The sequence below is a fragment of the Sapajus apella genome, unplaced genomic scaffold, assembly GCF_009761245.1.
Source record: "Sapajus apella isolate SASKATOON/1434 unplaced genomic scaffold, GSC_monkey_1.0 scaffold246, whole genome shotgun sequence".
NCBI lineage: Eukaryota > Metazoa > Chordata > Mammalia > Primates > Cebidae > Sapajus > Sapajus apella.
The window spans coordinates 124,875-140,887 of record NW_022437186.1 but is presented as its reverse complement, the minus strand read 5'-3'; the positions used below and the strand labels follow the sequence as shown (position 1 = coordinate 140,887).

Genomic DNA, 16,013 nt, shown 5'->3' with positions numbered 1-16,013 from the left:
AATGTACAGTAAATGACCAATAATTAATAATGTAGTGAACTGGAGAGTGGAAACTAGTCTTTGGAAATATCAGGAAGAAACTGGAAATTTAATATTTTACTGCAAACCCCAGTTAGGCTGGGGGAACGCGGTGGTGGGTTTGGGGCTCTGCGTGCAACACGTTAGGAAACCGCAAGGGGAAAACCAGTTCTGGGCAGTGCTAAGATGATTAACAAGCAGGCGATCATACGGAAGTGGTTATAGTGCCCCGGGTTTCTAGGAAGAAAAACCAAAGCAATGCATTTCTTGTAAATTACAACATTAGGAGAAAACAAAATTCAGACTTAACGATCCAAAACCCTTCAATTCACCCCTGACTATATAAGCAGGAAATTTCCACCTGTATAGTCTAAATAAGGCAATTACACAACTGTAACCCATCGGTTATTTAATTTGGTCTGCTTCCTCATCCACCTTATAAAAACCTTTCCTTCAAGCCCCTCTGGAGACCTCCGAACCACAAACCAGGACTGCAGGCTTCCCATGTCGCAAATCGCTATTTGCTGAAATTCCTCACCGTTTTAACAGTGACTCCCTTTAATTCTTAATAGGATTAAGGAGCCACTGGGGACCCCACGGGGTACAATTTCTTCCTACACACTAGCCACACACAGATCCCAAGTCTCCCCTGAGACGCTCCCGTCCTCACTGCACCACGCTGGGCTGCGGCGCGGAGCTGCCCAAAGACGGCTCAGGCCAGGGCCGAGGTCGCTCCGCGGGGACGGGACAGGACGCGCTGGGTCCCCGCTGCCAGCCCGGCCGCCATCTTGCAGCGGAGGGGACCGAGGGCCGCGCTACGCCCGCGGGAACTCGGGGCCCAGACCCCAAAGCTGACCGCGGGGAGTCCCGGGTACCCCCACAGCAGTTTCCCGCCGCTTCCGACCGCCCCTAGCCCTCTGGGGACCCCCAACCCCGCAGACTCACCATTTCCCAGCTTCCGGGATGCCCTAGCGTCTTAGCTACGGATCTCCCAGTGCCTGCAGGTCACAGAACAAAATCTCTGTTTATTCTCAGAACGCGAATCCGCCTGGGCCTCCCAGAACCAAAGACTCGCAGTCGTAGCAACGAGACCCGAGCTCTGACTGGAGCTGACAAAGGCCCCCGCCAAATCCCGGAAGCCGCCCCTGCTCTCCGGCTTCACTCCTGATTGGACGGTTTCCACTCCAGCGCCCCTGATTGGATAAAACTCCAGGCCCCGCCCCCTCATTATTAGTGGGTTTTGGGGGTTCCCTTTTTTTTTTTTTTAAAGGGAGACCGGCTCATTGAGGTGGGGCCGTCTGCTGCGGGAATTACAGCTAAGGGGTGAGCTGCGACTTGAAATGCATTTGCTCTCTCTTTTACCTGGTTCTGCTTGTATAAAGCATCTTATTAGCTAATTAAGTTTAAGAAGAAGGACATTTGACATCTTTAAAGCAGGAAAGACCTCCATCCTGTCCCTTAGCACCTCTCTTACCACACTGTACCCCACTGCTAATACCACCGTGGGAGGGGCTCCTCAGCTGGGAACAGAAGACCGTACACTTCACGTGTTTTCAATTAGGCCTTTGTATGATTTGTACACTGAACCAGTGCAAAAGCATCTTATAGGCGGCATGCAGGCTGGGGTCCCAGGAGGATGCTGCGGGTGGTGGAATATAGAAGAGGAGCTGGCCTCTCCCTCTAATCTGCAAGCCTGCCCCCATCTTCTGGAGTCTGCATCCCGGGTAACGGGCCGTGTCCATCTGTCTCTCCCTCTTGATCCCTGCAAGCTCAGGGAAGAAGCGTCCTTGGCAGGCACAGGACTGGGAGCTCAGTTCCGCTGGGCCCTGCTGGCTCAAACTCAGTGGTCATGGACTCCTCAGCCCTATCTCCGGTGTGTGTGTATGTGTGTGTGTGTGTCTATGTGTGTGTGGTGCAATCATGGCTCACTGCAGCCTCAACCTCTGGAGCTCAAGCAATCTTCTCACCTTAGCCTCCTGAGTAGCTGGGACTACAGGCACATGCCACCATGCCTGGATGATTTCTGTATTTTTTGTAGAGGGGAGGTTTCACCATGTTGCCCAGGCTGGTCTCGACCTCCTGAGCTCAAGTGATCCTCCCACTTCAGCCTCCCAAGTAGCTGGGGTTAGTAGTCAGGTCTCCAACTCCTGAGCTCAAGTGATCTGCCTGCTGTGACCTCCCAGAATGCCCTATCTCTGTTTTTCTGGACTCCTGTAGCTGGTGGCACTGCATCACCTCTGTTTTCAGATTCTCCTAGTCTTCTGACTGAGAAGGTGGGAGGGCAGGTGGGTGACAGACTGGGCCAGGGCCCTCGGCCCTCCTCTAGCTTGGTTAAACTCCCACTTGGGACAGATCAGGCTCTGTGCCTTATTCGGTGAGATGTGTCGAACAAATGCTTCCCTTCCAAAAGCAGAAAGATCCCTAATTGCTGGTAGTCAGGATTCCATGCACTTTACTCAGCCGAGGGCCCAGCTGCCTCTCACCCTCACACCCGTTCCGATCACTGCACTCTGTGGCCTCCCTGCCACCAGATTAGGTGTAGACAATGGGTGTGGGGAGGGGCTACTGACACCCCTGGCTGATCAAACCCCTTTCCCACACTGAGGGGAGAAAAGGCAGGAGGTTAGGGGCTCCCAAAGGCAGCACTGCTTGTGACAGCTCCTCAGGAGTTCTTACAGCCTTCTAAGGGGCTGGGCTGGGACTCAGGATCAACTCTGCCTGCCTCTAAAGTCCATGTGCCTCCATGGGCCTCACAACTCAAGCATCTTCCCTAGGCCTTTGAAATCCTGGAGATTGACTCTTCTGCAATAGAAGAAAGATTCCTTTTGATTCTCATCCTTCTAGTACTTTTCCCAATTAGAAATAATCTCCACCAGAGAATGCTTCTGAAATTCTGGAAACATTTAGAATAATTTGGGGAAATTGCTAAAGGCTGGGTTTAAGAGATCAAGGCCTAACATTTTATTATTTATTTCTTACAATAGGAGAAATCTGAAAGCACTTAGAATGGGCTCAATATGTCTGCAAATTATTTTCATTCCCCCTCAGTATTAATAGGCCATTGATGATTTTCAATACAGACTAACTCAAACTACTGTGCCCGAAACAACCTTTTATTCTGAAAGCAAGAGATGCAAAGGTAGATCTGCTGAGAAGACATTTTCTCCTGACACAAGTTAGCCAGACAGCTGAGTATGTCTTAAAGTCAACCTTTGATTTCTAACAAGTCAAGCTGTTTGCCAAGACCCCAATCAGATCATATGAGTGCTTCAGCTCCTTCATCGTCCCAGAAGGTCGACCAGAGAGATGGAAGCTCTGGGTGGAGTGGTGAGAAGATCTGCACTAGCAGGTGGGCAGTCATAGGTCCACAGGTGCGAGTCGTTCATTTGGTCGGGTGTTTTGGGGTCCTGATATTTATGACACAATTAACATGTATATTACTAAAACTAAATTATATAACATTGCAAATAATAAATCTATATACAAGCTAAACATGTCAGCAATTACGATTATGTTATTTATTATTATTCTAAGCATGATCATTATTGTGACCACAATTAGAAAGCCTAGTTGTGGTTGCTGCTGCTGCTGCTGCTGCTGTGGGGATGGTGATAAAAACACGGAGTAAGGCTCTGCTGGCTCCTCCACCTGTAGCATCGGGGGCTGCTTGCTCGCTAGTTTGGTGCACACTCTGGGCCCCTTTCATGAAGCTGCAGCTGAAAAGCCTTCAGGCTCCGCTATGGCAGAGAAAGAGCCCAAGTTGAGGCTGAGACCAGTAATCCTATGAATTCGCAGGTGGCAGCTACGACAGTCCTGGGGTGCAGTTAATGGTGAAGTGTTGCACACCACTCGGTGAATGAGTGAAAGCCTTTGGTGAAAGGCAGAGTTTGTCTGTGACATAGATCAGATTCTACTTTGACTGGGGACCAATCAGTGAAACAGACACGTGTAGAACTGGAAATGGAGAACAAAGATACAGTTGATGTGTTCCAGAAGCAGACAGGAGTGTCTACTGAGAACACACCTGCTGCTTTACCCCAGAACTCTGTTCCTACAGACCAAGCAGACATTCTCATGTGGAAAACTGCAATATGGTTCCACCACGGCCGCTGTTCCAGTATCCCTTCCTCTATTCTTCACTTTCCTGTTCCTCATTCCTTTGTTGTACATAAATTATCGGGCGTAGCTGTACAAACAGCTTGTTTGCTTGCTTGTTTGTACTGAATGACCAACAGTCATTGATTTCCAATGATCATTGAGTTACTGGTGTTGAATGATTTCCAGTGAAGACTGGTGAGAGAAAACACTGGTTCTGTGAAAAGATTTCCTTTCTCCACCAGGGGGTGCTCACTCCTCGTTTATCTCTATATTCCAGGCCTTAATATAAAAAGCGTCATGATCCTTTAGGTTTGTTGGGGGCAGGAAAAAGGTGGGGGAAATAATCTTTGCCTACATTGTACAATTAGAAATTTTTATTTTAAAAAATGTATCATGTAAAGCTAAGGACAATGTTATGCTTTTTTAATGTAGCTGCTACACATAGGGCAAATCCATCCTTACACAGGACTAAAGTGACAATTAAAAGAACAGAACAAATCTTAGATATGTTCTTCATCAAATCCAGGATCTGGTTGTTTAAATACACATCTTGTGTAAAATTAAAAACAATTAATATATAGATTAAAACAGGAGGTAAAGTTTCTCTAGCCATGAAGTTTGTTCATTGGACTGAAAATGAGGAAGAAGGGGTTTCTGTCTGCAATAGTTTGAAGTCCTCCCAGGGGCCAGGGAACTGTCCACACCCTCTGAGACTAGCCCCCCTCCTATTCTGCCTGGGGCAGGGTGCCCTGTGAGACTTCCATGTCCTGGACCAGGAGGTACATGGAGGGTAGGAGGTTGCCTGTCTCACACCCAAGCAGACATCCCTGGCCAAGGCCCTCTGGAAGGTATTCCCTGAGTCCCCATAAGCTTCCAGGGTCACACCCTTCCAGAAAAGTTATATAAGTGAACTGTTCTTGAAGGTCAACCATCCATGAGTGATAGCCAGCCATACTGCAACCCTGGACAGAGGGAAACACATATCATGCAAATGCCAACCCCTGTAAAGCTCTGTTTGCTGACAAAATCTGGGAGCCAAAACATGAGACATCCTCTTTATGCTTTGAGGGAAAAGAGAACAGGCTACAAGTGGTTGGTTCATGCGTTCATGACTGCCATTGTCAGGGTGAGCTGAGATGTGCACAAGCTCAGAAAAGGACTGCGCCGCATGACAAACTGGAGGGGTGTGACAGGAGAGAGAAGATGACAAATAGAATATGGGAAGCAAAATGGAAGTTCTGCTTCATGAAAACACAGCACATTCTTTCCTTACAGTGAAGAAAAAAGGAAGAAGAAAGAAACTTGAAGAGCAGCTTTATTTTAAAAAGAGCAAATGTATTCTATAACAAAGTCCTCATTAGTCTGTGGATGGCATATCTGTGCTTTCATGCAATGATTAGATGAAACCTGCTACCAGCACATCAATCCAATCAGCAACAGCATTCCAAAAGAATAAGAAAAAAAATATGACGTGGTGTGTACTCTTGCCACACACATATGGGAAAGTGAATTTCCATGCATTACCCTGAGAAGAAAAAAAATTACCCAGATTGAATTGGGGATGGGTCTAATCACTCCTGGGATGATGAAATACACTAAAATAGATTAAAATGGGGCTTACACTGCTTGTATATGTGCATGCGTGTGTGTGCAGGGGGGAGAGAGAGAGAGAGTGTGTGTGTGTGTGTGTTTGTGTGTGTGTACTGTGGTGTTTGCCACTGAGTGCTAGAAACACTGCCTACTTGAACTAAAGGAAATGCTCTGAGTTTAAACAAAAGTAAAGTCCTATGGAATTCAGAATATTCCCAGCTAGTAGGTTGCTCTTCAACCTCAGGTTTCAGTCTCAGCTCTTTTGACAGCAGCCACGCAGCAGATCAGTTGCTGTGGGTGGGGGGCTTGATGGAGGGTGCCAAAGGTTTTGTTGGGCGGCTGTAATTTGGGAGAATTCAGTGAAAGAATGCATTCCCGCCCACAACCGGGAGCTAAGTCCTCATTTGGGATTCAGAGGCAAAGTCGTCCCTGCATTTCTCACCCCTCTGCTTTCTTCCTCACTCCGAAGTTGGTCACCAGGTGGCAGCAGAAGATCAAAGGCAAATATCACTAGCCCCAGGGCAGACTATGTCTTTTCTTTTTAATTGACAAATAATAATTTTATATATTTATAGGGTACAATGTGATGACCATTTTGATATATAGATATACATTATAGAAAGATTCCATCAAGCTAATTAACATAGCCATTCACTCCTCAATATATCTTTTTTGTAGTGAGAACATTAAAACTAATTTTGCAATTTTGAAATGTACAATACATTATTCACTGTGCTCACCGTGCAGTGCAATAGATCACGTATTCCTCCAGTCTAAGTCAAGCTTTGTATCTTTCCATAAACATCTTCTTTTTCCCTATCCCATCCTCCCCCTGACCCAGCTTCTGGTAATCACCGTTCTAGTCTCTATTCTCTGTTTCTGTGAGATCAATCTTTTTAATTCCACATCTAGGTGAGATCATACATTATAGGTCTTTCTGTTCCTGGTTTATTTAACTTAGCATAATATCCTCTGGTTCAATCCGAGTTACCACAAATAACATAATTTCCTTCTTTATAAAGGCTAAATGGTACTCCGTTGTGTATACACACATTTTCTTTATGCATTCAGCTGTTGATGGACACTTAGAGTGCTCCCGTATCTTGACTATTGTCGATAATGCCAAAATAAACACAGGAGGGCAGATCTCTCTTCAATATCCTAATTCGAGTTCTTTTGGATGTATACCCAAAAGTGGAATTGCTGGACCATAGGATACTTTTTATTTCTTCAATTTTACTTTAATTCCCAGGGTGCGTGTGCAGCAGGTGCAAGTTTTACATAAGTAAATGTATGCCATGGTGGTTTGTTGCACAGATCAACACATCACATAGGTATTAAGCCCAGCATGCATTAGCTATTCTTCCTGATGCTCTCCCTCCCCCCAACCCGACAGGCCCCAGTGTGTGTTGTTCCCCACCATGTGTCCACGTGTTTTCATTGTTCAGCTCCCACTTAGATGTGAGAATATGTGGTATTTGGTTTTCTGTTCCTGCATTAGTTTGCTGAAAATAATGGCTTCCAACTCCTTCAATTCCCTGCAAAGGACATGATCTCATTCCTTTTTATGGTTTCATAGTATTCTATGGTGTATATGCATCACATTTTCTTTACAAAGGATACTTTTATTTCTAGTTTTTTGAAGAACTTCCATACTGTTTTCAGAATGGCTGTACTACTTTACATTCCCATGAACAGGGTACAAGGACTTTTCTCCACAACCTTGCCAACGCTTGCCTTCATTGGTCTTTTTGATAAGAGACATTCTAACAGGCCTGGCGTGATATAACTGACATTGCTTTCTTCTATTCTCAATTAAGTAGCCAGAATGTTTTATTTAAAGTCTTTAAATGACCTCAAATTCTCCCATTGAAAATGGTTTCTCATGGTATTAGCATAATTTCAAACTACTCATCAGAATGATAACATGCCCTGGGAGATGAGAAATTGAGAAAGCCACAGCCAGAACACAGACAAAGGAGTAGGAGGGCTGGGACACCTGTGGAGCTGGTGGTGAAACTGAACAGACAGGAACAGGAGAGAATCAGAAAATACAGCCAGCAGAATTCTTGCACCGCAAAATCAGTGCTGCAGCCCGGAAACAGACATCCTCTCTCCACATGTAGAAGCAATGCCACTTCCTCACCTGGATGTTACAGTCTCTTGCCTGCAAATACAATCTCACTCAAATAGGACCATTTCTTAGTCCCATCTTAACTTCTGAGGAGGCAGAAAGACTGAAAGTTAAGTTGATCACCAATAACCAGTGATTTAATCAATCATGCTTATTTATTGAAGCTTATAGGGAATCCCAAAATAATGTGTTCCTAGAGCTTCTGGATAGCTGGATACATGGCAGTTCCTGGAAGGTGGGGTGCCCACACCAAGACAGGGCCCTAAAGCTCCAGGTGGACAGTGTCAGAATCCAACTGAATTATACAACCCCCAGCCGGTGTCTGCTGCAGAATTGCCTGTTGGCGTAGAAAAATCTCCACACATTTAGTGATCAGAGGCCACAGAAGTATTCTGTATGGATTGTAGAGTGAGGAAAAAGAAACACACTTTGGTTGATTTATTTTTTCTATATCTCTCTGAGTTAGAAAAGTGATAAATAAGGTGCGGGTGTGTATGTATTAATGACAAAGTTGTTCAAGAGAAATACATGTCAAGCTGGCATCTACAAAGGAGAAGTAAAATGGTTTTGATAAACTCATCCCAAGAAATGTGGAGAAACAGGTTTAAGAAATATGTTCTACTGGAGCAGGCCATCGTGTTTGTGAAAATCTCGCTGCGTGATATTCACATGCAGCCTGGGTTGAGATCCACAGCCTTAGAAGAACAGAATTCTCTTTATCATGAGCTGCTCTGAGGGCAGGGATCACCTTTGTCCTTCCTCATCTTAATGTGCCACAGGAAGGCGAGGACTTTGGTAAGTGGGAGTCACAGCTAGGTACAGATTAAAACTCTGCAAAGGGTTTGACCATGCTTTGAGGTCCCATCGCAGAGAGTCTGATGGGATGATCCAGCTTAGGGCCCAGGCATCAGCAGGCCTGAAGCTCCCAGGGTGCTCTGATGCACCGCCAGTGCTAGGAAGCTCACCCCCAGAGGTTCCAATGCCCAGGGAGCTCTTTCCCCTGAGATAATGAGGGGAGCTTTATGGACATCTTGGGGCCAGAGGCAGGGGACTAGGGTGTGACCGAGCAGCTCTTCTTAAGATAGACTCTGGAGGGGTGTGTGGGTTCTATACTAATGTGTTTTTCAAATGTGTTTAAGGCTGTTTCTCTTCTTGAAGATATGTCGGGAAATGCTTGTGTTCAGCTTTCAAGCTTAGGGAAATTCGTCAAATCTAAGGAAAATCGTTTCCATCATTTTGGGTAAATGATAATGATTTCTAATTTCATGATACAGAGCTTCATGAAGTCTGTTTTCATCTGGCTTATAGAGGTAAAAAGGCATTTTATTTTTGTCTTTTTTTTTTTGGCATATACAGAAGTGAATCTAATAGATTTCTTTGGTGATACCCGAGAAAAAGAGGAGGAAGGAAAAGATTTGGGCTGTGATGGGGACTGGTTTCTACCTGTTTTTCTGAGGGTAAGGAGTTAAATCACACATACCACTACAACAACTAGTACTAGTGATCCGTTTTAAAGGTAATAAAATGAAAAATTCCCAGCGGACATAAACATGTTCAAAGGTTTTTTTTGTTTTTTGTTTTTTTTTTTACCCTCTGGTCAATTTCTGCCCTCATAAAAAGAGACAAGATAATTATATGATTGGATTGCTAACTCCACTGGACATTCTGTAACTCGCTTAGCCACTGGTCTCCCACAGAGGTGAGAGGAACAGGCAGTAGGTTTTATTAGTCATGTTATAGTATGAGTGAGTGAGCTTCCCAGCACTGGCGGTGCATCAGAGCACCCTGGGAGCTTCAGGCCTGCTTTAATGACAGCTTAATTGAGCTCCATTGGTCCCTTGAATCCATATGAAAAAGCATAGCTATAATTTCCTGCCTGCCCATGTCTGACCACATTCAAATGCCTTGGGGACCACAAAGAAAGAAAAAAACATTTAATCCCATGTTCATTAATTGGGATTTTAAAGTGATGTTTCTTCCATAGAGCCACAGGGTGGTGAAAATGTGACAAGGGCTGCTGTGATTTCCGGAACAAGCTCCCATCCTCTGGAGGTCCCAAGATGGATTGATCCTGGAGTCCTCTTGAAAGGAAGGCAGTGGTGCCATTGGATGGAACGTGGGTGGCTGAAATCCTGGGGGTAGCATCAGGACACACCCGGGGCTGGAGGCCAGGCAGTGCTCAGCACAGCTGGAGGAGCACATGGGGATAGGTTGCCATAGTTGGCACATACATCAGCTGCTGCAGAAGGAGGAAGAGTTCCTGTTCCTGGCAGTGCTGGAATAGGCGTTAGCTGGATCCCAGTTTGAGGTTCTGTCCTTTTTCTTTTCCTCTGGTTGCTTGGGATCCTCTCCATTTTACACTGAGTCTGCAGCCCTTGACAATCAACTTACCAAAGGATTTCTCAGCAGCCACTTCTGCAGCCTGCCCTGTGGAAACCTGGATGAAAGCACACTATTGTCTTGTCGGCACAACAGTGATCACTCGGATCTTCAAATAACTAGAAATTATTATTTAGATCTGTCTCAGTAATGGCATCATCCAGATCAGAATCATAGAGTGTAGTGATAACATTGCCCTCTGGTGGATCCAGACAAGGCGTGGTGAAGCCTGCTTTTCAAGCTTATCTGCTCCAGGGTCACTGATTCCATAATACCAGTCTTCAATATTCTTATCAGCAAGGAGAACATCTGGATCTGTAGGCTTCTTATGTCCGTATGGACCCTCCTCTTCTCCGTCACACTCTCCTTTCACCCGGAAGGAGCAAATGTGCTCATTCCTGTGGTAGTGGGGTGTGCCAGTTTCAGTAGCACATCACTGATGTATGTGACTCTCCCCACCAGGCCAACTGACTGTGTTCCATCAGAGTCCAAAATTGCTCTGTCTATATTCTGCATGTAGTACTCTTCGTTGATGTCTAACTTTGGCAAGTCATCTTTTAAAGACAATTCTGTAACATGAACCTGAACGGACAGGCCATAGTCTAGGACTAAGACATTCATTCTTCAATGTCCTGCAGGCTTGGCACACTTCAGCCTTCTTGAAATGCATGTGGATCCCCAGGATACCAGCAAAACACTGTGACTAGCTTAGGATAGATTTTCAATTTTTTCTCATACTTTTCTTTGGTCATTCATACATATGTTTTCTCACCTGTCTGGTACCAAATGAAGTTTGCATCCTCCCAACTTTGCCTATTTTAGTTATTGGAATCAAGAAATATTGCCATCCTGAGAGGATCTAGAGGCAGTGGTAGCTTTTTGGATGAAAGACAGGACCAGCACCATTGTATCAGCCCAGCTTTTCTTTCCCTGTTCTTGAGATCGTGGGCAATTTCCTTTGAAAGAATGTGATTCCTCTTTCTTGACTCAAGGTAAAACTCTTTTCCAAGGAATTCCATTCTTATAGGAAACTCTGGATTTCCTGGTCTGTCCAAGGACTGGCCTACAAGGGACAGAGAAATGTGAATGCACCTTGAAACTACTCAGAGTGTGTATGTGAGTGACTTTCAGACACCCTCCCTCTATGCCACCACGGCCTAAGCATGACCTTGTGTCTGTTGGTGGGAGATGATAAAACCTTAAGTGACAAGTTTGAAATCACTGGGAGAAGTGATGTCCAATCCTTAAACTCATGGACATATGGGGAAGCACCTGTGTGTCTGGATATTTGTCAGGCTCAATAATGGATAAAGACACTTGAAAAGTGAATGAACAAAAGAATTTTCAGGCTAAGTATTCCTTCCGTGGAAGGCTTCTTCCTTTGTTTCAGGCATAGTGATTTGTCCTGAGACGGGGCCTTGGGTCACCTTCTGGTCACCAGGACTTGCTTGTAAGAACTCCACGTGTGACAGGCCATAGACTCATCATCCATGGAGTCGCTCCAGTTGCCCAGAACAAAGAATCCCCGAGTTAAGGAAACAGGGTTGAGAATATTAGGAGGAAGATGGATGGAAGACACAGGGCTGAGTACCAGATGTAGGAGGGAGTGACTGAATTAGAGGTAGGACTGGAAAGTAGAAGATGGGGGGGTCATTGAACCATTGGCAGTTACAAGGGTAACTACCAAGGAAACAAATTTGTCCCAGTGAAAAGGGGAAAATGAACCCTGCCTTTTTCTTTCAGAGCATTTTTAAAAGAAAACTTGTCCTTTTGAGTATCTTCTCTGTCCCTTTGTGATGTATGGAAATCTCTTCAAAAGCTATGTAAGCCTCTTACCAGCTTCCAACCAGGGCTATCTTTCTCAAGGGCTGGAGAGTCATCTCCTCTCTGAAATAGAATCATTAAGGGAGAGAGCTCCCATGAGAGCACAATTTCCACCAGTGCCTGCTCTAACTTACTAACCTACTCCTGCCATAAACTAGGAGACACTGATCTTGTCGTAAATGCGATTAGTGAGCCCAGTGGCTACCCTTGAGGGACATGTGAAAACAGTGCTGTCAAGTCCCTTCCTTGAGGACTGGTGACTGTTTATCTCGGGAACATGCATGCACTGGTTGTACCTGCCTGCCTATGCACAAGTGTGGGATTTCCTTCTTTCTTGCAAAGCGCTAAGTGATTGCCTCTTTTGTGCATCAAAATATGGTTTAATGGTTCTTCAGTGAAACTGTTTTCTTTCTCTTCTGTCTCTCTGGAGAGATTTCCTGGGTTTGCAGGAGATTTTGTTGTAGACATATTCTCCACCACAAACAGGGCACATCACTGTGCTAGAGGGAAGCTCAAGACCCGAGTGGCAGCATCTCTCCCCACTACCACAGCCAAGCCCCCAGTGCCCAGGAAGAGATGCCACCACCTGGAGTACAGTCTCAGAATGGGACTATTATCAGTAACTTGGTGTTTCTGCTTGGATAACGGGCAAACTAGAGATAGCTCAGTTTAATTCATTCACAACCAAGCATTTCTGCTCTGGGGAAGACAGACCAGACCTACATGTCTCTATTCTTCCCAATAAGTAAAACTAAAATCCCTGGACATTACATGTAAAACAAAATGGAGAAACTCTAAAAGGTGGATGAAAGCAAGCACACTGTTCGTGAACCTAAGCAAGATGTGATAACAGAGTGGAGTGAAACATGGTTTTTTTTTTTTGCTCATATATTGTAGTCTTGGAGCTAAAAAAACTGGCAACTCAGATATACCAGTGGGCACAGGCAAAAAAATAAAACCCAGAAAACTTGTATCCAGGGACTGCCCTATTACAGCCCAAACCACTGAAAAACCATGCCTGCGTGCCCACATATGCCACCAAAAGTCAAATGAGAGGCTAGAGTTGCACAAAGGCCGGGATGAATGCAGATAAGTACGAAGGGTGTTTTTTCCCCTTTTGCGTTTTATAAATTCTATTTGATGCTTTCAGGGAAAATGGTAAGATTTTCAACTATGGTAATTTCTGTGTGTAATGTAATATGTTGATCACACACTAAAAGTGCTATAGTCAAAAACGCTATAAATAACTGAAAACAGCCACTGCTCCCTGGACTCCTGAAATGTATTTATGGGACTTTAGGCACCTCGAGGGAGCCCTGATCTCAAAACACAGCCTGATGAGCCACAATGTCACATTTTAAATATACATCGCATGTTTCATTGTAGTCTTGGAGCTAAAGGCACTGGCAATTCAGATATACCAATGCGTACAGGCAAAAAAATACTTTAGTTATAATTATTATAATTAATTATTATATAAATTATTAAAAATTAATTATAATCTCAGTCTAATTTAAGCACATTTCTGTTCATCGCTAAAAAGACTTTATGCTATTTGTGGTCACTCTATTCTCTTCCAGCCCTAGACTACCATTAGTTTATACTCTGTCTGTAGAGATTTGCCTTTTCTGGACATGTCTGCAGTATGGGGTCTTCTGCTTCTGCTGTCTTCTTAGCTTTTTGAAAAGTTTACTCCTCTTATACCACGTGTCATTACGTGCTCAATTTTGATTGCTGAATATATTTCATTATAAAACCATAGATATAGATAAATGTTTTTTATTTTACTTGAAGTTCTGGGATACATGTGCAGAATGTGCAGGTTTGTTACATAGGTATACATGTGCTGTGGGGGTTTGCTGCACCTATCAACTCATTAAGCTCCGCATACGTTGATATTAATCCTAATGCTTTCTTTCTTCTTGCCCCCAAGCCCCTGACAGGCCCTGGTGTGTAATGTTCCCCCTTCTGTATCCATGTGTTCTCATGGCTCAACTCCCATTTATGAGTGAGAACATGTGGCGTTTGATTTTCTGTTTCTGTGTTAGTTTGCTGAGGATGATGGTTTCCAGTTTCATCCATGTCTCTGCAAAGGACACGAACTCATTCCCTTTTATGGCTGCATAGTATTCCATGGTGTATTGTTTTTCCTTATTCTCACTGGTTGTTATTTAAGTTGTTAATCCATTTGGCTATCAGGAATAGTGCTGCAGGGAGCCTTTGTGTACACATAGGTTTTCATATCTTTTGGTTGTATAACTGGTAGTGTAACATGAATAGTTTGCGAATATTTTCTCCCATTCAACAAGCTGTCGCATCACTGATGATTGCTTCCTTTGCTGTGCAGAAGCTTTGTAGTTCAATATGGTCCAATTTTTCTAGTTTTTGTTTGTTGTTTGTGATTTTGTGGTCTTAGCCATAAAGTCTCTGGCTAGATCAATGTACAGGACGGTTTATCTTATGTTTTATTCTAGTGGTATTACAGTTATGGATCTTATATTTCAATCTCTTATTTTGAGTAGATTTTTATATATAGAGAGAGAGATAGGAGTCTAGTTTCAAATGAATTGAATAGCTTATGCATATAGCTATCCAGTTTTTTCAGTACCATTTATTGAAGAGGGTATCTTTCTCCCAATGTATGTTCTTAGTGCCATTATTGAAAGTGAGTTACCTGTAAATATGTGGGTTTTTTCTGAATTCTTTATTCTGTTCTATTGATCTCTGTGTCTATTTTCATACCAACACTATGCTTTTGGGGTTGCTCTGACCTTGTATTATATTTTGAAGTCAGGTGGTATAATGCCTTCAGCTTTGTTCTTTTGCTCAGGATTGCTTTGGCTATTCAGGCTCTTTTTTGGTTCCATACACATTTTAGACTTTTTTTTTCTGTGAAAAAAGTTTGGTATTTTGAGAGTGATTGCATTGAATCTGTAGATTTGCTTTGGTCATTTTAACAATATTTTAAATTCTGCTCATCTATGAGCAGGGAATGTCCTTTCATTTATGCTTCAGTTACTTACATCAGTGTTTTTTAGTCTTCTTTGTAGAGGTCTTTCACCACCATAGTTAAATTTAGTACTAGGTATTTTAGGATTTTGTAGCTATTGTAAATGAGATTGCTTCCTTGACTTGTTTCAGCTACTTCCTTATAATATAGAAATGCTCCTGATTTCTGTATGTTGATTTTGTATCCGGCAACTTTGCTGAATTTATTTATCAGATCTAACATTTTTTTAGTGGCACCTTTAGGTTCTTCTAAATATAAGATCATGTCATTTGCACAAAGCAACAATTTAACTTTTGCTTTTCCAATTTGGATGCCTTTTATTTCTTTCTCTTGCCTTATTACTTTGGCTAGGACTTCCAATACTAGTTGAATAGAAATGGTGAAAATGAACATCCTTGTCTAGTTCCAGTGCCTAGCAGAAAAGTTTTAAGCTTTTCCTTATTTAGTATAATGTTACCTGTGGATTTGCCATATATGGCCTTTATTAACTTGAGGTATGTAACTTTAGGCCTAGTTTGTTGAGAATTTCTATCATGAAAAGATGTTAAATTTTGTCAAATACTTTTTCTGTGTCTATTGAGATGATTGCATGGTTTTTGCATTTCATTCTGTTGATGTGATGCATTGTGTGTATTGATTTGTGTGTGGAAATCCATCCTTGGATCCCTGGGATAAATCCTACTTGATTGTGACTATTATCTTTTGATGTGCTGTTGCATTCAGTTTACTAGTATTTTGTTGAAGATTTTAACATCTTTATTCATCATATTAAACTCTAGTTTTCTGTTTTCATTGTATCCTTGTATTGTTTTCATATCAGGGTAATGCTTCCTTCACTGAATGAGTTACAAAGAATTCTCTCCCCTTCTATTTTTTGAATACTTTGAGAAAAACTGATACTAGTTCTTCTTTATAAGTTTGGTAGAATTCAGCTGTCAAATTAGCAAGTCTTGAACTTTT

The 16,013-nt window shown here is 43.3% G+C and overlaps 1 protein-coding gene across 10 annotated transcripts in view; it reads right to left on the bottom strand.

The window, feature by feature from the left end:
• The window catches only part of ZNF267 (zinc finger protein 267), a 174,337-nt gene that overhangs the window by 36,025 nt on the left and 122,299 nt on the right, over window positions 1-16,013 (bottom strand). For 4 of the 10 annotated variants that reach the window (XM_032271718.1, XM_032271715.1, XM_032271721.1 and 1 more), the window contains exon 1: window positions 964-1,196. The exons of the other annotated variants lie outside the window; for them this stretch is intronic. Coding sequence is in view for 1 of the 4 variants with exons in the window: in XM_032271715.1 (XP_032127606.1) it covers window positions 964-966 (3 nt within the window). In the remaining 3 variants the exon portion in view is untranslated. Of the gene's footprint in view, window positions 1-963; window positions 1,197-16,013 lie in introns of those variants that run through there. 10 annotated transcript variants of the gene reach the window in all.